The sequence below is a fragment of the Trichomycterus rosablanca genome, chromosome 7, assembly GCF_030014385.1.
Source record: "Trichomycterus rosablanca isolate fTriRos1 chromosome 7, fTriRos1.hap1, whole genome shotgun sequence".
NCBI lineage: Eukaryota > Metazoa > Chordata > Actinopteri > Siluriformes > Trichomycteridae > Trichomycterus > Trichomycterus rosablanca.
Window position 1 is genome coordinate 17,023,774 of NC_085994.1, and position 26,094 is coordinate 17,049,867.

The 26,094-nt window shown below is 40.7% G+C and overlaps 1 protein-coding gene and 1 long non-coding RNA gene across 7 annotated transcripts in view; one reads left to right on the forward strand and one right to left on the reverse strand.

Moving 5' to 3' along the window:
- Nucleotides 1-26,094, forward strand: part of nphp4 (nephronophthisis 4) — a 298,208-nt gene that overhangs the window by 198,544 nt on the left and 73,570 nt on the right. For all 6 annotated transcript variants that reach the window (XR_010013356.1, XM_062999062.1, XM_062999063.1 and 3 more), the window contains exons 14-16: nucleotides 7,685-7,839; nucleotides 16,339-16,530; nucleotides 24,817-24,995. Coding sequence is in view for 5 of the 6 variants with exons in the window: in XM_062999062.1 (XP_062855132.1) it covers nucleotides 7,685-7,839; nucleotides 16,339-16,530; nucleotides 24,817-24,995 (526 nt within the window). In the remaining variant the exon portion in view is untranslated. The remainder of the gene's footprint in view (nucleotides 1-7,684; nucleotides 7,840-16,338; nucleotides 16,531-24,816; nucleotides 24,996-26,094) is intronic.
- On the reverse strand, nucleotides 1,534-3,541 carry LOC134318240 (uncharacterized). The gene is made up of 3 exons (XR_010013357.1): nucleotides 3,493-3,541; nucleotides 2,676-2,771; nucleotides 1,534-2,015 (listed from the first exon to the last, which is right to left on the reverse strand). It is a non-coding gene; the product is annotated as an uncharacterized LOC134318240 (long non-coding RNA).

The window sequence follows — 26,094 nt, forward strand, 5'->3', positions numbered from 1 at the left end:
GAACAGTGAGTGAACATCTCTGCAGCGCTGCTGTGTCTTATCCAATTGTACCAGCAGAACACACACTAACACACCACCACCATGTTAGGGTCACTTTGTGAACTTTGGTGGTGGTGTTTTGGCGTGTGTTGTCCTGGTACAATTGGATCAGCAGGACACCCACTAACACTACCACCACCACAGAGCAAAGAGTGACTAACATGGTGGTGGTGTGTTAGTGTGTGTTCTCCTGGTACAATTGGATCAGCAAAACACCCACTAACACTACCAGCACCACAGAGCAAAGAGTGACTAACATGGTGGTGGTGTGTTAGTGTGTGTTCTCCTGGTACAATTGGATCAGCAGAACACCCACTAACACTACCAGCACCACAGAGCAAAGAGTGACTAACATGGTGGTGGTGTGTTAGTGTGTGTTCTCCTGGTACAATTGGATCAGCAAAACACCCACTAACACTACCAGCACCACAGAGCAAAGAGTGACTCTAACATGGTGGTGGTGTGTTAGTGTGTGTTCTCCTGGTACAATTGGATCAGCAGAACACCCACTAACACTACCACCACCACAGAGTGACCCTAACATGGTGGTGGTGTGTTAGTGTGTGTTCTCCTGGTACAATTGGATCAGCAGAACACCCACTAACACTACCACCACCACAGAGTGACCCTAACATGGTGGTGGTGTGTTAGTGTGTGTTCTCCTGGTACAATTGGATCAGCAAAACACCCACTAACACTACCAGCACCACAGAGCAAAGAGTGACTCTAACATGGTGGTGGTGTGTTAGTGTGTGTTCTCCTGGTACAATTGGATCAGCAGAACACCCACTAACACTACCACCACCACAGAGTGACCCTAACATGGTGGTGGTGTGTTAGTGTGTGTTCTCCTGGTACAATTGGATCAGCAGAACACCCACTAACACTACCACCACCACAGAGTGACCCTAACATGGTGGTGGTGTGTTAGTGTGTGTTCTCCTGGTACAATTGGATCAGCAGAACACCCACTAACACTACCACCACCACATAGTGACTCTAACATGGTGGTGGTGTGTTAGTGTGTGTTCTCCTGGTACAATTGGATCAGCAGAACACCCACTAACACTACCACCACCACAGAGTGACCCTAACATGGTGGTGGTGTGTTAGTGTGTGTTCTCCTGGTACAATTGGATCAGCAGAACACCCACTAACACTACCACCACCACAGAGTGACTCTAACATGGTGGTGGTGTGTTAGTGTGTGTTCTCCTGGTACAATTGGATCAGCAGAACACCCACTAACACTACCACCACCACAGAGTGACCCTAACATGGTGGTGGTGTGTTAGTGTGTGTTCTCCTGGTACAATTGGATCAGCAGAACACCCACTAACACTACCACCACCACAGAGTGACCCTAACATGGTGGTGGTGTGTTAGTGTGTGTTCTCCTGGTACAATTGGATCAGCAGAACACCCACTAACACTACCACCACCACAGAGTGACCCTAACATGGTGGTGGTGTGTTAGTGTGTGTTCTCCTGGTACAATTGGATCAGCAGAACACCCACTAACACTACCACCACCACAGAGTGACCCTAACATGGTGGTGGTGTGTTAGTGTGTGTTCTCCTGGTACAGTAGGATCAGACACAGCAGTGAATGGAGTGAAATGGCTGGTCAGTGTACATGTATGGAACATTTATGCACATGTGCATTCAAGCTTGGTTTAGTGTTCCAACAAATCATTTTTCAGACTCAGCAGGCATGGTTTCAGTGGTTTACCATCATCCAGACACATCAGTATTTTCTGGACAAAGGTGAATGTGTGGATGAGTTTCTTTGGATATTGTAAATTGAAAGCATAGATCAAGCCAAACAACACAATGAATGCATCAGGCAACCAGGGAAGACCACTCACAATAATGCCCCCCTCAACTACAACAAAGATGCTGTTGGGGTTGAAGGAGTCTCCACCAGTATTAAAAGGAGCAACAGGAGTGTCGGTGATATCTGGCTCCTCTTCCTGCTGCAAAACACAAACACTCTAATGAGGAAAGTGGCAGAATGAAGGCTACAAGTCATGAACTGTATGTTCATCATTGCTCTTGTCACACTTTTATAGGTTTGCATTTTTAAGCCTGTGTTGATGCTTACACCTTGCATTTCTCACCTGGAAACAAACACACACACACACACACACACACACACACACACACACACACACACACACACACACACCTCTGGAATGGCTACTCGCCGAATTGACAACACACTGACTTCAGACGCACGCCCTTCTACAAACCATCAAGTATAGGGAGACGCAGCCCCTGTAGGTGATGATGACGACAGGATGCAGCAAAATTCTTTAGTGCACTGACTAATCTGCCATGTGAAACCAAAAATAATCGGACCAAATGTATATAATGTGACATAACCACAAACTTTAGTTTGGCAAGTGTAAACAGGGCCAATCACTATAAGGCATTTCACAACTGTTAAGATAGACTTGCAAACATACAAAACTATATGGTAATCAAAATAATGTTCATATAGTTTTTGTATAAATTAATATGCATTTTTAAAGTCTGATACAATTATGTGAAATCCTGGAGGACACATTCAAGTTGGTTTACTTTATGATATGTATGCACTGAACTAATTGACATTTCCACATCACATTGCTTACATTGAAGGTCTTGAAGAACTCTGAGGCATCCTCGCGCAGGTAGACAGGAAGTGCGTGAAGGGACAAAGTGCGTCTTACATTGACATCATTTTCTTCCTTGACAAATAAAAAGAAATAGTTATTGTAAAAATTTAATCAACCACAAGTCTGTTCTGCCTATATCATCTCTACACACAAAATAATTTAGCCCTCCAATTCAACTTGGCAGTATAGTGGTTCAGCTCCATACTAATACATGAACTTATTTTAACTTTATTGTAACTAAGTATCGGACACATGAGTGTTGTACTGTATATATCCTTTAACCAGAAACAAAGTTTAATAATTTTGATACTGATAGGCTAGGTTATGTTGGGTTGACCCATAGAGACAAAAGAAAAACGAGAGACCGTTAAACAAGACAGTGATGGCAATTCCAGTCACTGCACTTAACTTGTGGATTTTCCTTGATGTGCCAAAAAAATCTCGCCAGAAATGGAAGTTCTACATGTGTTTCTAGGCTAGTCTCTCTTTTTACTTCCGAAAAAAGCTCGTTTAGTGAATATAACCGAGAAACAGACTGCTGCGAACATATGCTAATACTGGAGTCATGTTGTATTTGTCCCTAGTGCTGCACTTTAACTACTCATCATTTAAAAATGCTCATGCATTGTCAGTTAAGTAATAACCGAGTAAAAATAAACGAACTTTTTCCAAGCTGGCGTCAGATACTGATACAGTCACAAACCTAAGTTTGAAAAAATAAAGACCCACAAATTGTTTTCAAAAAACAATATCTGTGCCCTCACAAGTTTTAACAAACAAGTACTTAACTTACCCGTTTTGCTCAAAAAATCTTCTCATCCGTTAACGTGCCGCCATCTTCACCACTTTGAAAAGGTAAATCCGGGACACAGGGCACGTTGATGACGTCAGACGCTGGGTGTCTTTGTATACTCATAAGTTATAGTATAGGTGACGACGCTTACTCAAAAATATGTACTTAGGTAAAATTAAAACATAACAACAAGTTAATATAGTGCAAAACTTTAATGTTGGGTTAACTAAATAACAGGTTTTGATTGCTAAACCAATAAAATGTATAAGTTAACAGTACTGTTCGGGTTTACAGTGTGTGTCAGTGTCACTGCAGTGCTAAGAATCATCCACCACCTAAATAATACCTACTCTGTGGTGGTCCTGACCATTGAAGAACAGGGTGAAAGCAGGCTAAAAAAAGTATGTAAAGAAATAGATGGACTACAGTCAGTAATTGTAGAACTACAAAGTGCTTCTATGTGGTAAGTGGAACTGATAAAATGGACAGTGAGAGTGTATCAGTGTATGTTAGTGATGGCAGTGGCTAAATTTAACTCAATATTTAGTAGATGACTACATAATTTCTGCTATAAAGTGGTCCAAAGTGTTTTTTTTATTCATTCATTTATTATTTTATTTATTTTATTTTATTATCGTTTTTAAATAAACAAGTGTATCTAATATATGTAAATATTTGCATCAGCCCCAGTAAAAAGGTAATGTTTAGTACATGATTTGATAGGAAACTCATACACAGACCATTATTAATTCCTGAGATGATGATGGGATATAAAACAAAATCACTCTAAGACTGCATTTATTGTGGCTATATTTTACTGCTAATTGTTACAGCATACACAGTAAAATGATCAGTTTAACATGGAACACAGTGTTTCAATTACCTCCTACAGTGATAAATTACAGTGCTTGTTTAAGTCCGGCATGTACAACTGCGGGTTTCCTTCAAGACTGTAGGTGTTACTACAACATCTGGGATTTGGCTTTGTAAGGTGTCTAATTGGATTTGTACAGATATTATTGAATCTTAGCTTCCTGGGGTTTTAACCCAGGGTATGTTCACCAGTGCTCAGTTTAACACTTTTTATGCTGCACAAGCACTAGGGGAGACTTCTGGATTTCTAGTCATTTTGTATTATAGATTTAAAGTTCCCACCTAAAAGTTCAGCATGGTTAGATTATAGATTTTGAAATCTGTGCTCCATACCTGACATTTCCCACATCATGCTGCCTGCTTGCTTTGCTACACAGAATACCCTGACACTTCTGTGATCAGATGCTTTTGGCCCTGTACCAGTATTGACTGCCTGGAATCACACCAGACAACATGGCAATGACGCTGTTAGTAGTACAAAAAAGTAGCACCATAGAATAGTTTTACACTATGAAGCTTCAGATTAATTTGTGTTTGTTTTATTTGCTGATATTTAGCTTAATTTTATTTTCAAACACTTTCTAGGCTGAATCTACAGTGCCCTATGCTAAACCGCTAATGCTAAATGCTAACCTAATGCTAACGCTAAACACAGAAAAACAAGGAACAGGTCCCTAAACTATGCTAATCTAAACAAGATCAAACATTTTTTCAAAAAATTTTCACCATAGGTACACTTCAACTATGAGAGACAAAATGAGAAAAAAAATCCAGGAAATCACATTGTAGGATTTTTTAAGAATTTATTTGTAAATTATGGTGGAAAATAAGTATTTGGTCAATAACAAAAGTTCAACTCAATACTTTGTAAAAGTAAAAACTTTGTCAAAAAATGTTCTTGGGATGCAACTCAGCATTCTTCTTCCTCCAAACACGACGAGTTGAGTTTTTACCAAAAAGTTCCATTTTGGTTTCATCTGACCACATGATATTCTCCCAATCCTCTTCTGGATCATCCATATGCTCTCTGGCAAACTTCAGACGGGCCTGGACATGTACTGGCTTAAGCAGGGGGACACGTCTGGCACTGCAGGATTTGAGTCCCTCTCGGCGTAGTGTGTTACTGGTGGTCCCTTTGTTACTTTGGTCCCAGCTCTCTGCAGGTCATTCATCAGGTCCCTCCGTGTAGTTCTGGGATTTTTGCTCACCGTTCTCATGATCATTTTGACCCCACGGGATGAGCCCTAGATCGAGGGAGATTATCAATGGTCTTATGTCTTCCATTTTCTTACAATTGCTCCCACAGTTGATTTATTCACACCAACCTGCTTGCCTATTGTAGATTCACTCTTCCCAGCCTGGTGCAGGTCTACAATTTTCTTCCTGGTGTCCTTCGACAGCTCTTTGGTCTTGGCCATGGTTGAGTTTGGAGTCTGACTGTTTGAGGCTGTGGACAGGTGTCTTTTATACAGATAACGAGGTCAAACAGGTGCCATTAATACAGGTAACGAGTGGAGGACAGAAGAGCTTCTTAAAGAAGAAGTTACAGGTCTGTGAGAGCCAGAAATCTTGCTTGTTTGTGGGTGACCAAATACTTATTTTCCACCATAATTTACAAATAAATTCTTTAAAAATCCTACAATGTGATTTTGTCTCTCATAGTTGAAGTGTACCTATGATGAAAATTACAGACCTCTCTCATCTTTCTAAGTAGGAGAACTTGCACAATCAGTGGCTGACTAAATACTTTTTGGCCCCGTTGTAGTTATGAGGAATCCCCTCCGACACCGCTGCACTCAGTGTTTAATCTGATTGAATTTTTACCCAGTTTGCTGCTGACCTTTTCTAAGTTATGCCAGTTGTATACGTGACATAGCAGAAGCGAAGCACAGGCAGGGTGGAGAGAAATTTTAGATAGCTAGTTTAGTATCCTGAAATTGCTTGTTGTGGTTTTGTAGCTTTTCAATATGTGTACAATATGATAGCAGGCTTATACAATGCGGTATGTGGAAATATGAGCCCAGCTTTACTGTGAACGAAAGGAGGAAAAAAAACCTCTTTTATAATGTAAAATCCACCTAACAACAAGCATTTTTTTTTTAAATATTTTTATGTTTTATATTGTTTGAGGTGTGCACATCATTATATTGAGTCATACTAGTACTAGAACATTTTCTAGTATTTATTTGAGCCATTATTTGGCACATCTAGAACTTTAAACAGAAGTGTCACTCATTCTCACTGAGGGCCACATCTGCATTATGGTGGCCCTCAAAGGGCTGATTGTAACGTTTCCTGCTTTGATTGCAGTCTGCCTTTTAAGTCTTGGACAATTTGTTGTTTTTCTTGGAGGCTAAATTCTGTGTTTGGTGTCAAAATGGCAAATTAATACTGTATATCTATAATGTATATCTACATTTATAATGTACTTCTTTACCACAGACACGGCCTTATAACACAAGGGACGTACCGGTTTTTCTTTCTGAAGCACAGACTTGTATTCACTTTCCCATCTTTCATTAAATTACTTCCTTTTGCTTCAATTTTCTCTTCTTGTACATTTTGGGATTATTTGTAAATACTTCTCAATGTCACTTGTTGGAAAACCGCCTCAGTTAAACACTGATGTAGAAACACCGCCATCTAGTGGCGGGATGCAGTCACTTTGCGGGTTACAAAATCGGCTAGCATTGTGGGAGATGCAGTTTATGTATGATTTTACAGTGTATTTTAAGACAATCATACTTCTTTTAAGCTCTCGGGGGCCACATAAAATGACACGGCGGGCCGGATTTGGCTCGTGAGCCTTGAGTTTGACACACGTGACTTAGATGGTTTTGAATTCATAGTAGTAATTGTGTCCTAGTGATAGACATTACAATATCTTAAACTTTCCTTCTTCCACTTCCTTCTCTTTACTTTCTCACATCGATTAGAAATGCGTCATTTGTCCCACACAAAAAAAACGAATTGAGAAAACTTCTTAAATTGTTTTTAATGATGACAAACATTTAACAAATGAGCCACCAAATCAACCACTAAATTTCATTTGTGGAAATGATTGAAGTAGTTGCTAAAACACTTTCTGTATTGATACCTCATTATCACAGTTTGTGTGATTGCTAAATTAGCTATCTCTGCTGAAACAGATTTAGTACTAGAGAAAACAACATAAGTAATTTTGTCAAATACATTGTATGGTGTCGGGTAACGAGCTGTATGATAAGGTTGTACACCTTTAATACACTTAATGTTTGAACACATCTGAAACAGATTTTCTGTATTGTTACATGTCGACCTTCATTTGTGTGTGTGTCAGGAGCGTCTGACTTTGGGCAGTATAGCGCACCTCGAGGTCAGTGCAGTGGAAAGAGAGCGAACAAACAACGGAACAGATGAAGAGAGTGAACTCCGGGAGCTGACTTTTACCCCTGTACATGCCCCCGTCATCACCCTGGGAACACACACATCCGGGTTAGTATCAGACTCACAATATCTCTCCTACACTCCCACCTCCTCTGTCTCTCCTCTTTTTTCTACCTCGCACAATGTGGATTTAAGTTATTACTGCATTAACTACAGTTTTACAAAGACAGTATTTGTGTTTCACCCTGAAAAAAAGGCTGTAGGAGTTTGTCTAACACCAGAAAAACTGGCTTTAGACAGTATACAGTGTATCACAAAAGTGAGTACACCCCTCACATTTCTGCAGATATTTAAGTATATCTTTTCATGGAACAACACTGACAAAATGACACTTTGACACAATGAAAAGTAGTCTGTGTGCAGCTTATATAACAGTGTAAATTTATTCTTCCCTCAAAATAACTCAATATACAGCCATTAATGTCTAAACCACCGGCAACAAAAGTGAGTACACCCCTAAGAGACTACACCCCTAAATGTCCAAATTGAGCACTGCTTGTCATTTTCCCTCCAAAATGTCATGTGACTCGTTAGTGTTACTAGGTCTCAGGTGTGCATAGGGAGCAGGTGTGTTCAATTTAGTAGTACAGCTCTCACACTCTCTCATACTGGTCACTGAAAGTTCCAACATGGCACCTCATGGCAAAGAACTCTCTGAGGATCTTAAAAGACGAATTGTTGCGCTACATGAAGATGGCCAAGGCTACAAGAAGATTGCCAACACCCTGAAACTGAGCTGCAGCACAGTGGCCAAGATCATCCAGCGTTTTAAAAGAGCAGGGTCCACTCAGAACAGACCTTGCGTTGGTCGTCCAAAGAAGCTGAGTGCACGTGCTCAGCGTCACATCCAACTGCTGTCTTTGAAAGATAGGCGCAGGAGTGCTGTCAGCATTGCTGCAGAGATTGAAAAGGTGGGGGGTAAGGCTGTCAGTGCTCAGACCATACGCCGCACACTACATCAAATTGGTCTGCATGGCTGTCACCCCAGAAGGAAGCCTCTTCTGAAGTCTCTACACAAGAAAGCCCGCAAACAGTTTGCTGAAGACATGTCAACAAAGGACATGGATTACTGGAACCATGTCCTATGGTCTGATGAGACCAAGATTAATTTGTTTTGTTCAGATGGTCTCAAGCATGTGTGGCGGCAATCAGGTGAGGAGTACAAAGATAAGTGTGTCATGCCTACAGTCAAGCATGGTGGTGGGAATGCCATGGTCTGGGGCTGCATGAGTGCAGCAGGTGTTGGGGAGTTACATTTCATTGAGGGACACATGAACTCCAATATGTACTGTGAAATACTGAAGCAGAGCATGATCCCCTCCCTCCGGAAACTGGGTCGCAGGGCAGTGTTCCAGCATGATAATGACCCCAAACACACCTCTAAGACGACCACTGCTTTATTGAAGAGGCTGAGGGTGAAGGTGATGGACTGGCCAAGCATGTCTCCAGACCTAAACCCAATAGAACATCTTTGGGGCATCCTCAAGCGGAAGGTGGAGGAGCGCAAAGTCTCGAATATCCGCCAGCTCCGTGATGTCGTCATGGAGGAGTGGAAAAGCATTCCAGTGGCAACCTGTGAAGCTCTGGTAAACTCCATGCCCAGGAGAGTTAAGGCAGTTCTGGGAAATAATGGTGGCCACACAAAATATTGACACTTCAGGAACTTTCACTAAGGGGTGTACTCACTTTTGTTGCCGGTGGTTTAGACATTAATGGCTGTATATTGAGTTATTTTGAGGGAAGAATGAATTTACACTGTTATATAAGCTGCACACAGACTACTTTTCATTGTGTCAAAGTGTCATTTTGTCAGTGTTGTCCCATGAAAAGATATACTTAAATATCTGCAGAAATTTGAGGGGTGTACTCACTTTTGTGATACACTGTATATACAGTATTTTTACCCCTGCATATCTCATCTTGTTTTGGATGCACAAGGTCAGCTATTGTATCTTTCCCCCTGGAGCAGACAGGGTTAGGGGCCTTGTCCAATGGTGGCTACATAGCAGATCCTGGAATAAAAATCAAATAACAAAATAAATAATTTAATGATAAAAAAAGATTAATATTGATAATAATCATTAGTTACAGTGGGGCCAAAAAGTATTTAGTCAGCCACTGATTGTGCAAGTTCTACTTAGAAAGATGAGAGAGGTCTGTAATTTTCATCATAGGTACACTTCAACTATGAGAGACAAAATGAGAAAAAAAATCCAGGAAATCACATTGTAGGATTTTTAAAGAATTTATTTGTAAATTATGGTGGAAAATAAGTATTTGGTCACCCACAAACAAGCAAGATTTCTGGCTCTCACAGACCTGAAACTTCTTCTTTAAGAAGCTCTTCTGTCCTCCACTCGTTACCTGTATTAATGGCACCTGTTTGACCTCGTTATCTGTATAAAAGACACCTGTCCACAGCCTCAAACAGTCAGACTCCAAACTCAACCATGGCCAAGACCAAAGAGCTGTCGAAGGACACCAGGAAGAAAATTGTAGACCTGCACCAGGCTGGGAAGAGTGAATCTACAATAGGCAAGCAGGTTGGTGTGAATAAATCAACTGTGGGAGAAATTGTTAGAAAATGGAAGACATACAAGACCATTGATAATCTCCCTCGATCTGGGGCCCCACGCAAGATCTCATCCCGTGGGGTCAAAATGATCATGAGAACGGTGAGCAAAAATCCTAGAACTCCACGAAGGGACCTGATGAATGACCTGCAGAGAGCTGGGACCAAAGTAACAAAGGCTTCCATCAGTAACACAGTATGCCGAGAGGGACTCAAATCCTGCAGTGCCAGGCGTGTCCCCCTGCTTAAACCAGTACATGTCCAGGCCTGTCTGAAGTTTTCCAGAGAGCATATGGATGATCCAGAAGAGGATTGGGAGAATATCATGTGGTCAGATGAAACCAAAATGGAACTTTTTGGTAAAAACTCAACTCGTCGTGTTTGGAGGAAGAAGAATGCTGAGTTGCATCCCAAGAACACCATACCTACTGTGAAGCATGGGGGTGGAAACATCATGCTTTGGGGCTGTTTTTCTGCAAAGGGGACAGGACGACTGATCCGTGTTAAGGGAAGAATGAACGGGGCCATGTATCGTGAGATTTTAAGCCAAAACCTCCTTCCATCAGTGAGAGCATTGAAGATGGAACGTGGCTGGGTCTTCCAGCATGACAATGATCCCAAACACACCGCTCGGGCAACAAAGGAGTGGCTCCGTAAAAAGCATTTCAAGGTCCTGGAGTGGCCTAGCCAGTCTCCAGACCTCAACTCCATAGAAAATTTGTGGCGGGAGTTGAAAGTCCATGTTGCCCAGCGACAGCCCCAAAACATCACTGCTCTAGAGGAGATCTGCATGGAGGAATGGGCCAAAATACCAGCTACAGTGTGTGCAAACCTGGTGAAGACTTACAGGAAATGTTTGACCTCTGTCATTGCCAATAAAGGTTATGTTACAAAGTATTTAGTTGAACTTTTGTTATTGACCAAATACTTATTTTCCACCATAATTTACAAATAAATTCTTTTAAAATCCTACAATGTGATTTCCTGGATTTTTTTTTCTCATTTTGTCTCTCATAGTTGAAGTGTACCTATGATGAAAATTACAGACCTCTCTCATCTTTCTAAGTAGGAGAACTTGCACAATCAGTGGCTGACTAAATACTTTTTGGCCCCACTGTAATTAATTCACTAATTCACATTCAGTAATTAAGCCCTAGCCTAGTGGTTAAGGTACTATACTAGTAATCAGAAGGTCGCTGGTTCAAGCCCCACCACTACCAGGTTGCTGCTGTTGGACCCTTGATCAAGGCCCCTAACCCTCAATTGCTTAAACTGTATATTGTAACTTAAGTTGTTTTGTATAAAGGAGTCTTCTAAATGACAAAAATGTAAATGTAATTGCTAATTCATTAATTTTGGGACAGTGGTAACTGGGTAGAGCTTTGGGCCATCAGTCAGAAGATTGCCGGTTCAAATCCAGGATCTGCTATGCATCCACTGTTGGGCCCCTGAGCAAGGCCCTTAACCCTGTCTGCTCCAGGGTTGACTGACCCTGCACTCTGACCTTAGCGTTAAAACAAGCTGGGATGTGTAGAAAAGATTTTCACATAAAGGTGTTCTACTTCTTCACAGATTCATGCACAAATGATGTTGACAAAACATAAATAAACAAATAAATAAATAAGTAATCGAAATAAAGATCTATGCATAGCAGACTTGTTAATGCCAGACTGGGTGATTTTATTATGTAAAAAATTAATCATTAATGAACCATATTATGGCAAAATCTTTTCCTATAAATGTAGGCTGTTCTACTGTAGAAGCAAAAGAGGTTCTAATCATTATACTGTAAGTAGGTGTCTCAGCTCTGCCATCCGGCTGGGCTGGGTGGCTACATGAACAAAAATTGGCTGTTGTTCATAGGTGATGAGCCAGATAGGGACCTCATAACTGATGCAATTACGACATCTGCTGGCTGATTGATGGCGCCTGCACAGAGTAGAGGAATAATGCGTTCATCAGGGTGTGGCTCTCCATACACAAAGCTGATCCACATATGAACGCGCCTCGTGCTGGTGAAAAGATGCAGTCGGTGTGTGTCAGTCTCGCTGTCCTCAATCAGAGGTGGAGATCAGCATCAGTAGAGAGGAAGCGTAATGTAGGGTAATTGGATAAGACTAGATTGGGAGGAAAATTGGGAAAAATGCGAAAACAAAAAATCATAATAATAAGTAGGTGTGTCTAATGAAGCGGTCAGTGCGTGTAAATAAAATAGGTTGAATTTTCTTAATAAATAATTAATAATCTGTATAATTAATAATATGTATAGATTTTTACGCACATTTGCTCATTTTTAGTCTAAAAAATTTAGTCAAACTTAGCAGCTCCTTTGAATTATTGTCATATAAGCTTGTAATGTAATATTGTCTTTATTGTCTTTTTTTTACTACATTTCTACAATTGTGGCTGATAATGTGACTTTCTAAGGTCACTTATTTGTAGAAACAAATTATCACCCTCATAAGCATTGCGCAAAATGAGGTGGGTTAATCTGAGAGTAAGTAGAAATAATTCATGTTAAACTTAGCAGAAAATTGCACTGATCTATAGGCGGTATTATTTCACTCTTCATGTTCGGTGAATTAAAAACTGCTGATGGAAGAGTTGGCATAATGACTTTGTCCTTATAATTATCCCTATAGTAATATACGACTAAGTCCAGGAAATGATGCCATTGATCATTGCGGACTCATTATACTGTTGACACCTATACCCTTACGCTCTTACACTAATAAGTTGATAAGATTTAGGTACTATTGGAATGGAAGTGTGTGTGCGTGCACATCTGCATTGGTGCTCCAGTGTGTGTGTTATTCACTCTGCTGCACTGTAGAAGCATGGATGCATTCATTTGTATTCAGAAAGGGCTCTGGTGAATAAACCTCACTTCTGTAAATAATAATAATAATTAAATACAATCACCATCATAAATTTAATGCAAAACTCATTGCATGCTAGAAGTGCAGCCAAAGGCAGTGTTCTACCCTTCCTCCAGCTCTCCATATCATCCTTCTTTTTTTAAATGTAGTTATCTGATGCTTGTGGGAGGATTAGATTTTTCAGTCAGGAGGAAAAAAGTCAATTCTAAATCCATTTCGAGATTAAGAAGAGAATTGCATGAGAGTCTTGTTACTAAATGCTTGTTTATCCCATAGTGATACCAGAACTCAACATTTACACTGCTAAAGGTGAAGCCTGGTATTGCTTAAGTTCTTGGATCTCGTCTGTTTGGATTTCTAACATAACTAATATGTAACTTGGTACACAGGTAAGTCACTTGTGTCTAGACTTGTACTAGGCCACCCAAAGAAGAATGGTTTTTCCTTGCCACTGTCGCCCTCGGCTTGCTGAACAGGGGTTTTTGGTCTGTCGGTCCTGGATTCTGGAAGTTGCTTTGAGACAATGTCCATTGTAAAAAGTGCTATACAAATAAATTGTATAAATAACCCAGTATGAATTTGACCTGTATGCATAACTGCATGCAGGTAATTTTACATACCTTTGTTGTTGCCATTTTTGTCCATGAGTGGAGCTTCAGTGACATTAGTTCCTTCAGAGATACTAAGACCTTGCTTATAAATTATGGAATTAATTTGATTATGAAAACTTCACCACACATTCTCTGTTGGGGACAGATCAGGACTGCAGGCAGGCCAGTCCAGTACCCGTTCTCTTTTCTTCTGCAGCCATGCCTTTGTAATGTGTGCAAGCATGTGATTTTGTATTGTCGTCATGGAAAGATTGGAAAGTCATCTTGAAGGCATCATCTGTTGCTCTAAAATCTCATTGTACTTTTCTGTGTTAATGCTGCCAACACAAAAGTGTAAATTACCTTTGCCAAGGGCACTGATACAACCATGACAATACCATGACAGACCCTGAACTTTGGACCAGAGAACACAGTGTCCATTTCTTTCCAAAACTTGAGAACTTGACGCTGCTTTTGGACATGGTTAACATAAAGCTTTTACTGTGCAAAAAAGCCTTAAGTGGCATTTGTGTATGTTACTTTTATTGTATGTTAATGTTATTGTTGTGCTTGTTAGGGTTGCCAATATAATCCCTTGCCTTTGTGGTTATATCAGCTATTGATGAATGAATTGATGAATGTTCTTGGTGCAGTGTTGTCTAAGGGATTGGAGATCATGGGCTCTATATGCATTGAAATTTCTCCAGATTTCTTTAGAGGGATAACTACACAAAACTCTTCCAAACTTTCTTTGAGGAACATTGTTTTTAAACATTTCGGTAATTGTCTCACACATTAGTTGACAAACTGGAGATCATCTGCCTATCTTTGCTTCTCAAAGACTCAGCCTTCCATGGATACTGCTTTTGTTTTGAATTATGTTTACAATCCCCTGTTGACATCACCTGTTAAAAATTGCATCATTATTTATATCCATTGTTGCATATGGATTGTGATTTGTAATTACAAAAAGAAAACATTTTTAAAATGTAAGAAGAACACTTCTGTGTGGGCAGATTGCAGGGGGGGTGGCAATTTAATCATAAATATATATTTAAAAAAAAACAGGACGTGAGTCAGACGTGGTGGCTATTTCTACTTCTTCCTAATGGAAAATGATTCATAGTATTGGACATTGCTTCTGAAAAGGTGAACCAATTAAGTTCCTTAATAGAAGTGCACATTCTATTTGCCTGTAACTGTGTAGTAATACGAGTTCCAGGTATAATACAGTTTTACTGAGAAGCCGGTTGAAGTGAGACGTAGCACTTCAGTTCATTCTGAATCTGGAAACGTAGGTGACAGATGGCAGTAAATCAGAATCCATGCTCGTGCTGGCTCTGAAGAATTTTGATTGACGTCTGTTTCTCAAAATCATGGCGATTCCACTCGTAAAAAGTGTGATGGTTTTTATTTTAAATTATAAATTATAAAATTATAAAATTCTAAACACAAATCTTACATTTTTAATTTCACAGCAGATTGCATATTTCACAGAAAATGGCTCATTTCATGGCCCCATGACACGATTTTTATGGTCGTGAATTAGGTAGGGCCTTATTTATAACGTGTAAGATGGTCTTATATATACACAATTACTGGCCACTTTATTAGGAACACCAGTACACAGAGTCATTGATGTAGCTATGCAATCAGCCAATCACCAGTCATCTGGCAGCAGCCCAGTACAGAAATTATACTGACCTGGTTCAAGTTAGCTTAATGTTAACAACAAACCTTACAATGGGTGGGAGGGCGGCACGGTGGCTAAGTGGTTAGGACTGTCGCCTCACAGCAAGAAGGTCCTGGGTTTTATCCCCGGGTGGAGCAGTGTTTGCATGTTCTCCCTGTGTCCGCTTGGTTTTCCTCCGGGTGCTCCGGTTTCCTCCCACAGTCCAAAGACATGCAAGTGAGGTAAATTGGAGATACTAAATTGTCCATGACTGTGTTTGTTATAACCTTGTGAACTGATGAACCTTGCGTAATGAGTAACTACCGTTTCTGTCATGAATGTAACCAAAGTGAAAAACATGACATTAAAATCCTAATAAACAAACAAACAAACAATGGGTGAGAAATACAGTCGTGTGGTTTTGACTGGAATACTATTCTTACTCAGATGACAATGCAAAAAGCATTTTAAATGAACAACATATTGAACCTGGTGGTGAATGTACAATATTCTCAATGAACTGTACTCCTGTCACCCAAGAACATGAATCTGAATCTACAGTGGGCACAGGTTTTCCAAAACTGGACAGTAAAAGATTGGAAAAATATTGATGATTGTTTAATTCTTGATTTATTAATTTCTGCAGAGGTTAGATGATACAATCAAGTCAACATGGGCCAAAATATTTGATATCTTTGACTTGATTAAGAATGAATTGAGATGAAAGAATTGATCCTGTTCTGAGAAGTTGTGCTTCTACCAGTATTAGTCTTGAGTGAGTTTGCCAGCTTGACAACAGATTTAAAGTATGCACCATTTTTCTTGCCTCTTCAGCTCCAGCAGGACGAGTTCTCGTGGATCCCTCGCTCATCTGTTTTCCACTCGTTTTCCTCAAATTCGTGATGAGTTTAACCAGGCGGCGGAGCTCCTTGAACCCGATGAGCCTGTAAACTTTGACCCACAGAAAGAAGAGGCTGATCCATCGCAGACTAACACAATCGTGCTTCAGTTTCTGGCTTTTACCAGGTAGGTGTTTTTGTGTATATGCATTACATTACATTTACATTTAGCCGACGCTTTTGTCCAAAGCGACTTACATATGCATGTTTAAATACCACCAATCAACGGCCAAATGAAATGAATACATAAAGTACAAGTGTATTATCACTTATTTATTAAGTTAACAGCAGGGGAATTGGCAAAAAATGAAGAGTCTTTTAGATTTACATCACTAACCTTTTTCACCCTTATCAGGATCAGTATAGGTCCCACGTTACGCTAGGTAAGGCAAGACCAATGACAGTGCATCAAAAGATGTGAATTACATGAAAACATGCTTCAATTTACAGAGTTAGAGAGATAAATCAAACTCATGTTCCCAAGATTAATGTTTCTTGGTCTGTACCCATTAACTATCTACCAGCTCTACCACCATGCCACTTTATGGCTTTGACTAGGTTTAATGTTTTGTTGTTTTCATTGATCTGGTACAACTATCTCAGTCAAATGTAAGTGCTGTTTTTTTGCATTGGAAGTGTCTGCAGTTCAGTGGTAGGCCAAATTAGCACAATTTCTGGGTGGTACCTCTTTCTCTGTAGCCAGACAAGTGCATCCAACCACAAGCTAACTATGTGCGGTGGCAGATTATAGCTGGAGTGGTGTAAATCATATTGATATATAGAGGATATACTTTATTTGTCATATATACATATACAGTTGTACAGTACAATGAAATTCTTTCTTCGCATATCCCCAGCTTGTTTGGAAGTTGGGGTCAGAGCGCAGACAGGGTTAGGGGCCTTGCTCAAGGACCCAACTGCATAGCAGTGCCTGGATTTGAACCGCCAATCTTCCGGTTGATTACTAGGCTACCACTGTCCCAAAGGAGCAGTAGAAACACTGTTTGTGGTGATAAATCCCATTTTGCTATTTTGTTGTCTACTGATTCTGGGTTTGGTTATAAATCCAGAATAACAACACAGCTGGCTACTGTATAAGGTTAACTATTAAGCTCAGTGAAGGATAAATAATGTTCTCGGGCTGCTCTTTAAGGCTTTGACTGGGTTATATATTTCCACTGAGGGGAAATGTTACAGCATAAAATGAGGGAATACAAGGGTAGGTTTTTTTTTTAATTGGTAGTTTGTGGCAACTGTTAGAGAAAGATAATTTGTGTTTTCATCATGATAATGTCTCAAACCTAAGGAAGGTCTCTAAAGAAATGGTTTGCCTAGTTAAGTGTGGATTAACTTAACTGGCATGCACAGAGCCCGTCATCATCAGCATCATCATGTTGAATTAAATGAATACAAATACAATACTTTTTGGCATCAATATAGCTGTATTACATTGTTATTATGTAGTTATTACAATGTTATTACATGTATGTGTAACTTGTACACATTGCTTGTTTGGAGTGGCTGACTACAGTGCTAGGCTCAGGTTTCCCTTTTTATATTTACAGTTTATTATGTTAATGTCAAGTTTGAACAAACAAAGTAGAAAATAAATTCCTATTTTATGTGCTAGTTAGTCATAATTAACTTTACATGGACTGGTGTTTGATCTCACCGGTGCATGCAATAAACAACTTAATCCAAATGTAATGGGTAGGTGTAAATTGCCCCGGTGTGGTCCCAAGCAGGCAACGAACCCCAGGAACTATAGCACTCATTAGCATTAATGCACCACACCTGATTCCGGGGCTATTTAAGAAAAGCCTGAAGATAAGCACGGCGCTGAGTCATTAGATAATGCTCAGTTGGTAAGGTAATCGTCCGGTGTTGCAGCCTTACTTACTTTCTTTTTCTGCTTCTACATTCCTGAGGAAAGTATTTGCCATTTCCCTTTCTTGAATTGGTTCTTCAAACTTACTCCCTGCCTTATTTGTATCACTTTCTGCCTTTTTTTTAGTTTAGAGAGAGGAGCATTGGGCTTCAACCACATGTCAGTTGGTTGGTGGATCGAATAGCTGACTGTAGTGTTCTGACTCATTAGTCATAGTTAGATTAGTATTTCTCCACTCTTGGTTGTGGCATGCTGGCCTGCCACATCCTGAAGGTTCTAGGGCTTTTGTCTCCAGCACTCTGCAGTCTAAATCAGTTAAATCCACTTAAGGTGCTGTATATCTCATATCATTAACTACATATTATGACTCTTGTCTCTTGACTCTTTATTTTTTGCCTTATTTTTTCATACTTTATACAGACCTGAACTCATTCATTGGGTTGAGTGTATTTACTTTATGGCCATATTTTGTAATAAGGAATTAAATTAGTAAATTAACTGAGTTACGTTAAATGCTAGTGTAGGCAGTTTTTTTATTCCCAGTTTCTGCAAATGGTCAACACATACACTATAATGCCAAAAGTATTCACTTACCCATCCAAATCATCAATTCAGGTGTTCCAATCACTTCCATGGCCACAGGTGTAAAAAACCAAGCACCGAGGCATGCAGACTGCTTCTACAAACATTAGTGAAAGAATGGGTCGCTCTCAGGAGCTCAGTGAATTCCAGCGTGGTACCGTGATAGGATGCCACCTGTGCAACAAGTCCGGTCGTGAAATTTCCTTGCTGCTAAATATTCCACAATCAACTGTCAGTGGTATTATAACAAAGTGGAAGCAATTGGGAACGACCGCAACTCAGCCACCAAGTGTTAGGCCACGTAAAATGACAGGGTGGGGTCAGCGGATGTTGAGGCGCATAGTGCGCAGAGGTCGCCAACTTTCTGCAGAGTCAATCTCTACAGACCTCCAAACTTCATGTGGTCTTCAGATTAGCTGAAGAACAGTGCATAGATTGCTTGATGGAATGGGTTTCCATGGCCGAGCAGCTGCATCCAAGCCTTACATCACCAAGTGCAATGCAAAGTGTCGGATGCAGTGGTGTAAAGCACGCCGCCACTGGACTCTAGAGCAGTGGAGATGTTTTCTCTGGAGTGACGAATCACGCTTCTCCGTCTGGCAATCTGATGGACAAATCTGGGTTTGGCGGTTGCCGGGAGAACGGTACTTGTCTGACTGCATTGTGCCAAGTGAAAAGTTTGGTGGAGGGGGGATTAGGGTGTGGGGTTGTTTTTCAGGAGTTGGGCTCGGCCCCTTAGTTCCAGTGAAAGGAACTCTTAATGCTTCAGCATACCAAGAGATTTTGGACAATTTCATGCTCCCAACTTTGTGGTAACAGTTTGGGGATAGCCCATTGCTGTTCCAACATGACTGCGCACCAGTGCACAAAGCAAGGTTCATAAAGACGTGGATGAGCGAGTTTGGTGTGGAAGCCAGGCCTTCTCGTCCAACATCGGGGTCTGACCTCACAAATGTGCTTCTGGAAGAATGACCACAAATTCCCATAAACACATTCCTAAACCTTGTGGAAAGCCTTCCCAGAAGAGTTAAAGCTGTTATTGTAAGGTTTCCTGCGGCGTTGGGGTTAACCTACCTTGGTCCCCGGCGTTGCAGGAATTACAGATCCTCTGGAACAAAGGCCTTAAATTAGAGGTCTCCTAATTAAGGCTGACGACCTGCAGCTGCACCTGCTTATTTAAGCAGGCACCATGCAGCCACAGGTTGTCATGCCTTTAGCCCTGTTTCGTTTGGTTTGGTTGCTTTTTGTTTTTTCAGTCCCAGCCACAGCAAGGTGTGGTTGGTGACTTAGCCATCAGGCTCTCCGAACTTTGCGACGGCGAGTTCGGCGTGTTCCTTGCACAATACGGGTTGGTTTCATTCCAGCTTCGGCTTGGTGACAAACCACCCGATTCCCGAACTTCGCGACGGTGAGTTCGGTGTATCCCCGAACATCGCGACGGCGAGTTCGGCGTGTTCCTTGCACTATACGGGTTGGCTGTTTTCCCCCGCCGCTTATGCGGTCTTTGGGAATTCAGCCCACGAGCCCGTTATGCAAGCGCTCCGGGTGTGTTCCTTGCACTATACGGGTTGGCTGTTCTCCCCCGCCGCTTATGCGGTCTTTGGGAATTCAGTCCATGAACCCGTTATGCAAGCGCTCCGGGTTGGCTGTTTTTTCCCCGCCGCTTAAGCGGTCTTTGGGAATACAGCCATCGCTCCGAACGACGCGACGGCGAGTTCGGTGTGTTTCTCGCGCTAAACGGATTGGTTGCATTCCAGCTGCGGCTGACGTTCAAGCCATCCGTTTCCCCAAACATCGCGACGGCGAGTTTGGTGTGTTTCTTGTTTCCTAGAGGTGAGCTTCTGCCTGGTGACAGCATGGTGCGACTAGTGACAGAGCCACCGGTTTCCTCGGACTGTGCGGACGCGGGTCCGGATCATTCTCTTGTTTCCTATAGGTGAGCTTCTGCCTGGTGACAGCATGGTGCGACTAGTGACAGAGCCACCGGTTTCCTCGGACTGCGCGGACGCGGGTCCGGATCATTCTCTTGTTTCCTATAGGTGAGCTTCTGCCTGGTGTCAGCATGGTGCGACTAGTGACAGAGCCACCTGTCCCCGGACATTGCGACGGCGAGTTCGGGTTTTTCTCTAATTTCCTCTATGGAGAAGCTCCTGTCCTGCAATGCCGGTCGCGACGGCCTCGCAAGTTGCGATGGGGATTCGCGACTCGGTTTCATTTTCCTTTGTTAAAACGTTATATCCCTGATTATTATTTGTTTACTTTTATTAATAAACTTTTTGTTATTTAACTCTGCATCTTGGGTCCTCCTTTTCCCCCCCACGTAACAGTTATAGCTGCAAAGGGTGGGCCGACATCATATTAAACCCTATGGATTTAGAATGGGACCTCACTCAAGTTACATTTACATTACATTTTGGGCATTTAGTAGATGCTTTCATCCAAAGCGACTTACAGTTGTGACAGTATACAACCTAAGCAATTGAGGGTTACGGGCCTTGCTCAAGGACCCAACAGCTGCAACCTGGCAGAAGTGAGGCTTGAACCGGCAATCTTCTGATTACTAGTCCAGTACCTTAACCACTAGGCTACAAGTAGCTACAAGGCTACTACAAGGCTCCAGTACCTTAACCACTAGGCTACAACTGCCCTCACAAATGTTCATATGCGACAGTTCATATGCGTGTGAAGGCATATGAGTGAATACTTTTGGCAATATAGTGTATGTACATTTTTGAGGTAGGTGTGTGTCTGTGTGTGTGTGTGCATGACAGAGATTGTCCAGTTCTACCTTTATCTAATACTAATTGATAGATTGCTAATCTTCCTTTAGAAGACAAAGAAAGTAATCATTCCTGCTTAATCTGTTTTTCTGTTTTAGTTCCTCTTTTTTTTAATAGAGACATGCTCTTTAGGCCTCTCAGCACAGAAATGTCAATGCTGCCTTTGATTAATCTATTTTTCCACCTCTTTTATTTATATATATCTTTGGGATTAGTATTGTAAGCAGGTGGAAAGCCCTGAGCTTTAAGGCTGTATGGAGATGAAAAGAATTTGAGCCTGGATGATCATTGCTTATATAAAGTGCTGTCACTCCTAATATTTTTAATTAATTTTCATTCTTCTGATTCATGTTTTAGGCTACACATCCAGGCTAACGATGTGCTTTAACAGGTTACAAGTAACATTATTTATTATATTGTATATTATTTATTTATTGTAGGGCAGTTGTAGCCTAGTGGTTAAGGTACTGGACTAGTAATCCAAAGGTCGCTGGTTCAAGCCCCACCACTACCAGGTTGCCACTGTTGGGCCCTTGAGCAAGGCCCTTAACCCTCAATTGCTTACTGTCACAGTACTGTAAGTCTGCTGAAAATGTAAAATGTAAATATTGATTTAGCTAAAGGGCATAAAGTAGTAAATATACAAGAAAACAGTTCAGTCTAGAAACTGCAGAGGCTTCTTATTCAAATTTACTTTTTTATTTGTTTTTATAATAAATACCAAAACACTCCAGGACATGTTTTAGACCCGTTCCAACAATGAATGAAATGAAAGGGGGGCGGCACGGTGGCTAAGTGGGTAGCAATGTCGCCGCACAGCAAGAAGGTCCTGGGTTTGATGCTGTGAATGGAAATTTTATATTCTATTAGTTATTTGCATTAAACTCATAAGTTTCTGCTTTCTTAGTTCAATTAGCAGAGGTAGAAGAGACTTTTGGAAGGTTTCTTAAGGGCAGAGATATGTTGACCTTGGCATGGGCTTCTTGCTTCCGTGGGAATGCATGGGTGTTAGGATTGTGTGTGCGGGGGTGCACGCAAGGTTTTGATACAGGTGCATTCTTGTGGAAGTACGCCATGTTTCTAACAAACTGACTATTCTTGTAGGATGATAAACAAGTTTAGTGTGGAAGGTTGACCTTGAGCTGGGTTGCTGAGAAGAGTTAGCCTGAAGGGGCAGTAAAGCGGGGTATAAATACTGCAACAGGGCAGACAGTAGTCGCCCTTTCTCTCATGTAAAGGCATGAGTGTGTTTGCATTGAGATTGGCCCTCAGCTGAGTAATAAATTGATTATTTGCTTTTATCATTATCCCGGTTGTCTGTGTCAATCTTTAAGGGTTATTTTGAATTCCCACAACAATCCCTAGGTGGGTCCTTTCTGTGTGGAGTTTGCATGTTCTCCCTGTGTCTGCGTGGGTTTCCTCCGGGTGCTCCGGTTTCCTCCCACAGTCCAAAGACATGCAAGTGAGGTGAATTGTAGACACTAAATTGTCCATGACTGTGTTCAGTATAACCTTGTGTGAACTGATGAACCTTGTGTAATGAGTAACTACCGTTCCTGTCATGAATGTAACCAAAGTGTGTAAAACATGACTTTAAAATCCTAATAAATAAACAAACCAGGATGAAAGGTTAGGAGATTATAAATATAATAAATGAATTGTATTAAACAAAATCATGGATTTTTTTTTGCTGTTTCAATGCATATCTCTTTTTTTTTTTTTCTAAAACAGACATGGGAATAGCCGCTCAGGTGGCGCAGCGGTAAAAACACACGCTGGAACCAGAGCTGGGATCTCGAATACATCGTATTGAATCTCAGCTCTGCCTGCCGGCTAAGGCTGAACGGCCACATGAACAACGATTGGCCTGTTGTTCAGATATGGGCGGGATTAAGCCGGATGGGGGGTCTCTCCCATGACGTGCAGTTACGACCTCTGCTGGCTGATTGATGGCGCCTGCACAGAGATGTGAAAAGAGTGCTTTAAGGGTGTATCTCTCCGTACACAACGCTGAGCTGCACTGCACTCGTCAAAGTGTAGGTGATAAGATGCATAGGGCATGCTGCCCACGTGTCAGAGGGAGCGTGGGTTAGCTTCGTTCTCCTCAATCAGAGCAGGGATCACATTGGTGGAGAGGAAGCATGACGCAATCGGGCAACTGGATGCGCTAAAAGCAGAGGTGGAAAGAGTACTAAAACATTGTACTCAAAAGTACTATTACTTTAATGAATTTTTACTTAAGTACGAGTAAAGTTACTGGTCTAAAAATCTACTCAAGTAAAAAGTAACTCATTTAAAATGTACTCAGAGTAAACGTTACTTAGTTACTTTTTCAACAGCAGGGGGGGTCTCTTCTGTGTAATGCAAACAGGACACGTGGATATAAATCTCACAATAGTTGTTTTTAATTAAAATATAATAGAAAAAACATGTTGATACAACATTTTAAACATTTAGGAATGTGTAATTTTAGTCCCATAAAACTTAATAACCACTAGTGATGTGTCGTAGAATGATTCGATTCTATTGAACAGCCCTTTAAACTGAAATAAAGGAACCGATTCGCGCTTCTGGGAGTCGTTATATATACGGCTCTTTAAAAGGAACCGAGCCAAAAAATCCGACTCCCCATCGCAGAATTCACTGCAGCAGTTTCCCAGACGTAATTTTTTTTTACTCAGTAAAGGATGTTATTTAAAATGTAGCGAATTACAATTCTTACTACAAAATACACTTAAGTAAAAGCAAAATTACAGGCTGTAAAATCTACACAAAAAAACTACTCAATTACAGTAATGCGAGTAAATGTAACTTGTTACTTTCCACCTCTGGCTAAAAGGGAGAGAAAGGGGAGAAAATGCATAAACAAAAATATAAAAAAATAAAAAACAGACCTGGGAATAAAAAAGTTTTTTTTGTTTAATATTTAAAGTTAAGGTCAAAAGTTAAATGTATGCATTTATTTTATTTTTAAGTGAATGGTTAGAACACAGCTGGAAAAAAATCATTTTTAAGTACTGGAACGTACTGGAGTTTTTTATAAATTAAGAAAGAAAAAAAAAAAGGTTTTATTGTTTGAAGCGCTATAAGTTTCTAATTGATTAGATGAATAATGGCAATTAATGTTACTCAGCACTTAAAATTGAAACTGTTTTGTTTCTAGGGTCCCTCAGCCAGGCGTGAATGTCGACTCTCCGAGCTCTGTCCATTTTACCTTTCAGCTGTACCGCTTCCCTCCTGTAACAACCCAGCACCTTAAACTGATTGATCCTGAAGCCGGTGTGAGATCTGATTACCCCTGTATTCTTTACACCATCAACAGAGACGGTACTGGCAGCTCAGGTGAGACTAGCATCAACACTAAGTCCAGTTAGTATTGTTTTATCTTCATGTTCTGTTCACTAGTTAGCTGTGAATTTATCAGTGAGCCAGGTCATTCCATGATTTAATAGCAGGCACTGAGAAGTTAGTGAAGTTGATGGTGGGTGTGTTTGCAGATGTGAATGTACACTAAAAGAATTACAGATGTTGAAATTTCAGTATTTGTCATTTCCTTTGTCTTGAATATTTTCACTTCAGCAGAAACAAAACTTTGATAAATATTTAAAATTGTGCAACTTGAAAAGCTGCTCATATCCTGATACTCTTAAAGTTGCCACATCCAGTTAAAATCATCCTGATAATGTTCAAAGCCCCATATAGTGCAAGCCTGAGTGAATATTTCCTCTTAACACAGCGTTTGCACATTTTACATGGTACACAATATGCAATATTGGTAATATTGACTGACTTGATGGTTTACTCACATTTAGTTGTGTATAAAATGTACATTTACATTTTCAGCATTTAGCAGATGATTTTATCCAAAGCGACTTACGTTACAGTATACAGTGTGAGCAATTGAGGGTTAAGGGCCTTGCTCAAGGGCCCAACAGCAGCAACCTGACAGTGCTGGGGCTTGAACCAGCGACCTTCTGGTTACTAGTCCAGTACCTTAACCACTAGGCTACTGCTTGCTACTAAATTTATTTTAGTTTAAAACAAGAAAGTACTGGCAGTGGTTATCATTTGTTTTATTAATCTAAAGGCGAATTATATCATAATAATAAAAAAAAAACAATGAAGCCATAATAAGCAATTCCAAGACTCCTTTCTCTTTCCACTGCTGGTGACAGATCTTTTCTTATAGTCTTCCAGATATTTTCACTGTTCCTCCCACTCCAGAGTCCACAATGACTGAGTGTGTTTAAAAACTATTAGCCATTTTTTCATGTAATTTAATGTTTAGTGTGGTGCCCAGTGTTTCCTATTGGAAACATCTGCGGTGACCTTGATCATGATAAAGTGGATTTGTAGCTCTCGTCTTAATTCAAATCTACCACCAGCCCCTGGAATTAAATGTAAAGGACATCTTTAACCAATAGCATTAATAGAACACTAA